Below are 8259 nucleotides of genomic sequence, written 5' to 3' on the forward strand. Positions count from 1 at the left end.
TCCTTAAGCGATTCTTACGTGTGTACTATTTTTTTTTTAAAAACAAGATATATTTCTTAATAAATCCATTTACAAGTTACAACTCATCATGCATTTGAATATAAATTTAGATTTTAAATACCCAAATTTTGGAATTATATACATGTTAGGTAATCAAAATATTGGATTCTAATTTATAAAGATTTTTGAAGACTTCAACAAAATCATTAAAAGTGAATTAGTGAAAGATTGTTAAACATTGCTAGAGAGTTTTGTTGATTAGTTTTCAAAAATCTTGTAAAGTCCTCCAAACAATCCCTGTATTTTTGTGATACTTTCCATGACTTTATTTTGTAAAGAAAGTATCTAAAATCATGAACCAATAACATAATAATTGAACTTATTAACAATTCTAGATTCTTTTGTTTTAATTGAATAACACAAAACTTTTAATGATTTTAAAAGTCTGAATCCAATAACCTAAATTTATTAAGATTTTAAATGACTTTTTAGAAATCACAAACTAATAACATTAAACTTTAACATAGTTTAACAAAATCTTTGATCTAATAACAACAAATTCTACATAACGTTTAAAATCTTTAAAAATCTATTTAAATCTCAAACCAATAACCCCACTTATTTATAAAAATATTACTAAAAAAGCATTTATCTTGATTCCCATATATTATTTATTTCCCTATACATTCCTCCTAAATAATATTTCATTACATAGAATAGTCTATTATTTTACTTTATAAATTAAAAAACTGAAAACGTTAAATGTTTATTATCCTTTATAGAAGAGGTTAGACGTTTATTTTAATCGTGATATTGTATACTGATATGTCTCACATTTCTGAATAAGCCCATTGTATAACTTTTATTTCGGATTTTGTTTATAAATTTAAAAATAACTAGATTTTCACCCGCGGTATACCGCATGACTAAATTATAAATTATTTTATTTTAAATTATAATTTTTAATTTATTTAGTTTTCAAATTCTCAATTAATTAAATTTTATCTAATTGATTTATAATTTTATTTAGAATGTTTTTCTTCTTACGTTTTATACAATTTATAACCAAATTATATTTTTTGTGAAAAAATAACCTAATTACATTAAATTTATTACTAGATAGAATATAAAATTTTAAAAAACTTAATTTTGTTTTCTATAATTAAATAGAGGTATATGCATATATGGTATGTTAGTGTATATTTTTATGTGTATACAATTTTTTTTTGGAATATTAAGAATGTGTTGTAGTATGTGTAATATTTTGTAATTCATATATTAAATAATTTATAATTTAATTTTCCAAATTATGACTACAGATCTATAGTATATGAAATAAACTAATAATTTTAGTGTTGGTTCTATAGTCCAAACCCGCCATGCTAGGCAGATCATGCAATATATTCAAAGATTTTTAATCCGCAAAAACTCATCATACGAAACCCGTGAAAGAAAATATAGTATGTGAGACCAAAAATCACTTTTTATCAAATCAGTTTTTCAAATTTTTAAAGAACAATAGGTCTTCACTCACATCCTTATAAAATAAGCAAAATAAAATGAAAAATACTTAGGGGTGAACCACTACAAAAATTTGATTATATAGTTACTGTTTTTTTCTATGAAAAAATTAATTACAAAAAGTTACGAATTAGCTACGAATTAATAGATTTTGTTGCAAATTAGTTACTTTTCGTAGTTAAATAATGACAAATAGATACCAGGATAAATTTGTAGCAAATTTGCTATAAATTTAGGGACAAAATATGTTGTAACTCTAGTACACACAGGAAAAATTGTCACTAATTGTAGTAAATAATTTATAAAATAATATAAATAACAAAGACGGCCACACTTAGCCAAAATATTTTACTTTTGAACTTAAATTGTAAACCTAAGTACAAAACATCCCATTACTTTTTTTTTTCCTCTTTGTAGTCTCGTTTGCTGTCTATTCCCGCTCCTTATCTTCCTTTCGCGTTGGTTGGGTGCCTCTCGACGGTGGTGGTTCCGGTGTTATCTTGGCGCGTGAAGTGAAGTTCCGTCTGGTGGTGGTTGCTGGTGAAGGCTCTGGTGCGACGTTGGCAAATAGCGTCGATTCTATGGCCAGATCTGGCGGATCTGGGTTGGCGGCTTTGCTTGCTGTTTTGTCTCTGGCGGTTTGTTGGCTTCGGTGAGCAATGAGGGATGAAGCTACTCTTTGACGAGCTTCAACGGTCGGGTTTGGGTTCTTCAGATCTTACCTCTCATTCCAGCCACGGTGGTGTCAAGAAGTAAGGAGCGACGTCGTTTAGTTTTCAGTCCGGCCAAGGTGTGTGCCTCGAAACATGGCGGAAGTGATATAGCTCTTCGATCTTGCACTGTGAGGTGATGATTTGCTATCCTGTGCTCCAATTTTAATCTTTAGAAGATTATCATTCTGGTTATTAAATGGTTAGTTCGGAGAAGCATCTATTTCGCCAGTTTAGCTACATGACTCTTGGTCGGGTCAGTCGGATTTATTGTCCGTTTTTAGGTTCAAGACCGGAACAATGAAAGCCTGAGAGACCAAGCTCTTCTGATGATGCGCCTTTGGGTGTTGAAGCTATTGGGACAAGTTCTTCATATCGATCATGAGGTTCTCATAGCTGGGATTTGATTTTTTCTCAGTTTAGTTTTTGGTCTTCTATGTGTTAGTATTTGTTTTCGTGTCATTAGGTTAATTTAGGTGGTTTAAGAGATGACTTCACTCCGAGTTATGGTTTGTTGTCTATCTCGTTGTGGTTAAAAAATGCAATGGTTCTCGATTAGGTTGGATCCAACGGTTGTACTTGATCAACCATTGCATTTGGTATAAGTCTTTAGAGGTGAAAATTAATGTGTTATGATTTGGTTGTAACTTGTTGGGTTAATAGAAAGTTGTTGAGCAAAAAAAAAAAAAAACATCCCATTCTCATGAATCTCATCCTAAAAAATCTGAGAAAAAACAACTTTTGGTCTCTCGATATCCCCTTCTCATTTATAGCTTTCTTTATTCTCCTCTTCTCTCTTTGTAAGCCTTTCATCTCCTCTCCTCTTCGATCTCGTTGCATTGCCTCTTGCTCTCTCTCCTAAGATTTGTGGGCTTCACCGACCAGATCTAGGAACATTGGGAAGGGTTCACTTAAGTACAAAGGCGTTCAGCTTCAATTCGCCATCGTAGTTATCGATTTTGTTATTTTTCCGACTGGTTTTTATGGATCAGATGAAGAAACTGTTCAATAACCTTGATGATTCTTCTCTCGACCCATCTCCCTCAAAGGTTCAATCTTTTTTTTAATCCCCAAATTATCCCAATTTAGGGTTTTGTGATTGCTTACAGTGTGAATCAGAGACTTAATTTTGTGATATGCAACAGGAAGAGTCTATTGGGTTTCTGAGCTTTAGCAGAGTTCTGATTGTTGACAGGTTCTCTCCTTTAAACTCTTAAAAATCTGAATTTTATTTTCCTGCAGTTTGATTAAAAATGGTTGGTTTGTTAAATTTATCTATGAAAATAGCATGGATGTTGATTTAAGAAAAGAGCTTGCATCGTCTTCTAAATCCTTTGTAAAAGATATGAAATAAGCAATTGGAAAATAAAAAAAGCTTCTTCTTTGATTCAGTTCTCGATCACATGAATGAATTTTTTGGTTGTATTATCATTGAAAGGGAACAACTTTTGCTTGTGTGTGACAGTCTAATTTTTTTTAATTCATAACTTCTAATTTTCACCTTTTTGTTTTCTGATTCTCAGTTCCTTACGGGCCAATAACACACTACAGAAAAAACCTACATTAATAGCACATGAAGATAGCTCGGTTTACTTAAGTTTGTAATTTTAGACATGATATGATAGCATCTTGAGGCTTTGTTTAGTTGTGAGATTAGACATAAGTGATATCCACTATATGAATATTGATTTGTTTTATTTAACTTCGTTATATGATTCAGGTATGATTATTCGGGTTATGGGAGGTCTTTAGGATCAGTCTATGGCTTTTGGATCTGACAGAGGTCATTTCATTGAGATGATGGTCTAGCAGGTAAGCTTAAGCCTTAAGGCGTTTGACTATAATTTATATTCTGGTTCTGAGATTGATCTTCACCAAGAAAACCTCTCGTTTTTAGATCTTCTTCAAAGTCACAGATTCTTTGATTCTCGAATCTTGAATTTGCTAACTGGTTGTTGAAATTTTTGTTTCAGGTTTGAATCACGGATTTCACGGACAGGTTCATGGAAGAAACTGTGTGACTGTTTAGTCTCTAGGTGGTTTAGCTTATGAAGTTTTTGTTATGTTAACATGTTTAATGGATTTCATATTTGTTAATGAGTTATTTTGACAAGTGTATCTCAGCTGCTGTACAAGGCTATGAAGGAATCAAGAGAGTCAATGGAAGTTGGGCATATCACAAGATTGTGTTGCTAGTTTACAACTCAGGTATGGATNGCTTTGTTTAGTTGTGAGATTAGACATAAGTGATATCCACTATATGAATATTGATTTGTTTTATTTAACTTCGTTATATGATTCAGGTATGATTATTCGGGTTATGGGAGGTCTTTAGGATCAGTCTATGGCTTTTGGATCTGACAGAGGTCATTTCATTGAGANTCACGAGGATGATTCAAATCTTGCTTCAAGGTGGATAATTGGTTGAGCTCCTCTATTGGCGAGGATTAGATGTATGAAAATTGGTTTGACTATTCTAAAGAGATTACAGTTTCCTATAGTGGATGCAACTGGACTTAGTTTATTAAACTCATGCTTGTAATTTGCTTTGGGGGTTGGAGTGATAGTGAGTATCAATTATCAAAGAGGAAGGATAGTGTGTTCATCTACTTATTTTTAATTATGTTTTTAATTTTATTTTGTAATACAGTTTTTTTTAAATGATGGTTTCATAATAATAAATATAGTATTTTTAGTTTAAAATTATTTCATTCCAAAAGTAAAACATTATTCCTAATTTAAAAATAATTACTAAAAATATAAATAATTTGTATAAATACAATTCAACCATAATCATAAATTTGTTACATAAAAAGCTAGTAGCAGGTTGTATCTATTTGTTACATTTTTGTTCGTTACTTTTTGTAGCAAATTGCGACAGACATAAGTCACAAATAGTAGTTATTTGCTACTAATTAACTAGTATCTAATTGGTAGCAAATTACCACAATTAGTGACCGGGGTGAAATTTGCTACGACCAAATAATTACTAATTAAATTTGTAGCAAAATAGTAACAAATATTTTTTTGCTACGAATAATATGTAATACCTACAAATTAAATCGTAACTATACAGAACAATTTTTCTAGTGAACCTCTGTATTCACCACATTCCCTCTCAACCAATCAGAATGCTCTATCTAATATTTTATCTAAAAAAAAAATCAAAATTAAATTAAAAAGCAAAACTAATTATGGAAACAAATTCTGTATACTTTTATTTAAAGAAATTTAAATCTTATCTTGGATTAGATTTTACAATTAAACGAGGTAATATATCGGTTTGGGTTTATAAATGAGAATTAGGGTTTAGATTTTATAATTAAAACGAAATTATATGTTGGTTTGGGTTTACAAATGAGATGGTTTGGGTTTACAAATGAGATGGTTTGGGTTTACAAATGAGATGGTTTGGGTTTACAAATGAGATGGTTTGGGTTTACAAATGAGATGGTTTGGGTTTACAAATGAGATGGTTTGGGTTTACAAATGAGATGGTTTGGGTTTACAAATGAGATGGTTTGGGTTTACAAATGAGATGGTTTGGGTTTACAAATGAGATGGTTTGGGTTTACAAATGAGATGGTTTGGGTTTACAAATGAGATGGTTTGGGTTTACAAATGAGATGGTTTGGGTTTACAAATGAGATGGTTTGGGTTTACAAATGAGATGGTTTGGGTTTACAAATGAGATGGTTTGGGTTTACAAATGAGATGGTTTGGGTTTACAAATGAGATGGTTTGGGTTTACAAATGAGATGGTTTGGGTTTACAAATGAGATGGTTTGGGTTTACAAATGAGATGGTTTGGGTTTACAAATGAGATGGTTTGGGTTTACAAATGAGATGGTTTGGGTTTACAAATGAGATGGTTTGGGTTTACAAATGAGATGGTTTGGGTTTACAAATGAGATGGTTTGGGTTTACAAATGAGATGGTTTGGGTTTACAAATGAGATGGTTTGGGTTTACAAATGAGATGGTTTGGGTTTACAAATGAGATGGTTTGGGTTTACAAATGAGATGGTTTGGGTTTACAAATGAGATGGTTTGGGTTTACAAATGAGATGGTTTGGGTTTACAAATGAGATGGTTTGGGTTTACAAATGAGATGGTTTGGGTTTACAAATGAGATGATTAGGGTTTATATTTTACAATTACAACGAAATTATATATCGGTTTGGTTTATAAAAGAGCGGTTTAAGTTTCTAATTTTATAAAAAATGTATACAGATTTTATTTCCTTAATTTATAAGAGGGTGAATGAAGAGGTTCACCCCTAGGGGTGAACCCAAGTATTACTCAAATAAAATTTGTATACATTTATTTGTTACCTTTTAAAACACTTAGTTTTTATAAAAAAAATTGAATATAAGTAGAGTTAATTTGTTTATTAAATTAATTATTAATACCAATGGTATCCTTGTAAATAAGTGCTAATTTCAAGATTTATTTTATAAATGTTTAAAAAAATGTATGTACAGATAATGGTAGTTGACAAAACAAAATATATTTCATTCTACATTTTGACTAGGCGAGTATTGCTCTACACAGAGCCGGCCCGGGGCTAAAGCCCAACAAGCAGATGCTTTAGGCATCAAAAATATATTAACAGTTTGAGGGCATCATTTAGCAAGAAAATTCTTTTAGTACAGTGGTGAAGTATATGCTTAGTACTTGAGGGCATCATGCAGTTTGCCAATTTTAATTTTATTTCAGTTTGTTTATGGGAGTTTTTGCTTTAGGCAGCAAATATATTCGGTCCGGCCCTGGCTCTACAAGCGGGGTTTATTTTACCAATTTTTGGCTGCTTAGCAAATGCTAGCATATATATTGATGTTGCAATATTTGAGGGGGAAAAAAATGATCGATGAACGTCAATATAGAAGATGTGAATAAAGAATATATGGATTCAGATCAGATGATGATCGAACGATTCACCATTGCTTATTCAATTGTATGTATTGTGCACACATTTATTTTGATTGTTTGATTTTTTCAAGTAAACTATCAAAAGTAATATCAAAAGCATCTCGGAACTTTTTAATCTTAGCGTTAGAGTCTCCATAGACCAAACCAGGCAAAAGCTGATGAACAATGTAACTTCTCATTTCCTCTTTCTCACTTAGAGTTTTTGCCTTCACTATCTCCACCACATGTACTCTCTTTTCCTTCACATCTTGTTCGCTTATATACACTGAGTATCTCCGATGATCCTCAGGAAGATGCCACGCGTACTGGTAATAAGCCGTGTACGGAGTAAAAACCACCGGAATGCAACCGGAGATTAGTGAGTCGAACACCGATCTCCTAGTTGCGCTATCTCCAGGCGGCTGCAGACAAAACTCCGAATCTTGAAACAAATCAAGAACATTCTTCGGATTCATGCAGCTTCGGTTTGTACAGTTCAAGAACCAACATTGGTTGGAACTTGAAGACACGCATTGCTCGATTAGAGTTGATCGGATGTTATCCGGGTTACCAGGTCTTGCACCTCCTGCGAAGCTTACTAGATTCCGGCGAGGTTTACTTGCGATCTTGATCTGCCAGCTGATGATATCGTCATCTGTTTGCGGATGGAAATAGGTCGGGTGAGGAATGGCGATGTCGTTGACCTGCCATGGTTGTCTTTCGATGAGTAGCTTGGTAGGGTTTTGCATTTCTTGTAGCTCAAGGAACTTTGAGCCCCAAGGGACCTTATCTCTCCTAAAATCCCAAGTAATTTTTCCTAGAACAAACACATGATCTTTACCAGCGTTTCTCCTCCATGATTCCTTTGATTCAAGCCATTTTAAAGCCTCGATCCCCAACCGATCTTTAACATCGTCAGAAACATTCCTATAATGCCATCTCAAAACATCGTAACCGCCATAGTATGGAACATAAAAGAGCTTAGCTTGGGTTTCGTTGTAAACCCTACAAGGATGCTTCAAAACCCTAGAGTGTAAGATAGGCTGAAGAGAATACATGTGTGTTCTAAACCCACTACACGAAAACACGGCGTTTGGGACTACTGGAATCGTCTCAAA

General features: G+C 32.7%; 1 protein-coding gene and 1 long non-coding RNA gene across 3 annotated transcripts in view; one reads left to right on the forward strand and one right to left on the reverse strand.

The window, feature by feature from the left end:
* On the forward strand, positions 2916-4876 carry LOC104724493. Of its 2 annotated transcripts, none has more exons than XR_002033937.1 (5): positions 2916-3280; positions 3377-3426; positions 3952-4043; positions 4205-4439; positions 4644-4876. It is a non-coding gene; the product is annotated as an uncharacterized LOC104724493 (long non-coding RNA). The 2 variants fall into 2 exon arrangements; XR_002033938.1 differs by lacking the exon at positions 4644-4876 and having other exon boundaries at positions 2918-3280; positions 4205-4267; positions 4356-4447.
* The window catches only part of LOC104728439 (probable xyloglucan galactosyltransferase GT20), a 1691-nt gene continuing 569 nt past the window's right edge, over positions 7138-8259 (reverse strand). The window contains exon 2 of the mRNA XM_010447414.1: positions 7138-8243. Within this exon, the coding sequence (XP_010445716.1) occupies positions 7207-8243 (1037 nt within the window). The 3' untranslated portion in view covers positions 7138-7206. The remainder of the gene's footprint in view (positions 8244-8259) is intronic.

The sequence above is a fragment of the Camelina sativa genome, chromosome 11, assembly GCF_000633955.1.
Source record: "Camelina sativa cultivar DH55 chromosome 11, Cs, whole genome shotgun sequence".
NCBI lineage: Eukaryota > Viridiplantae > Streptophyta > Magnoliopsida > Brassicales > Brassicaceae > Camelina > Camelina sativa.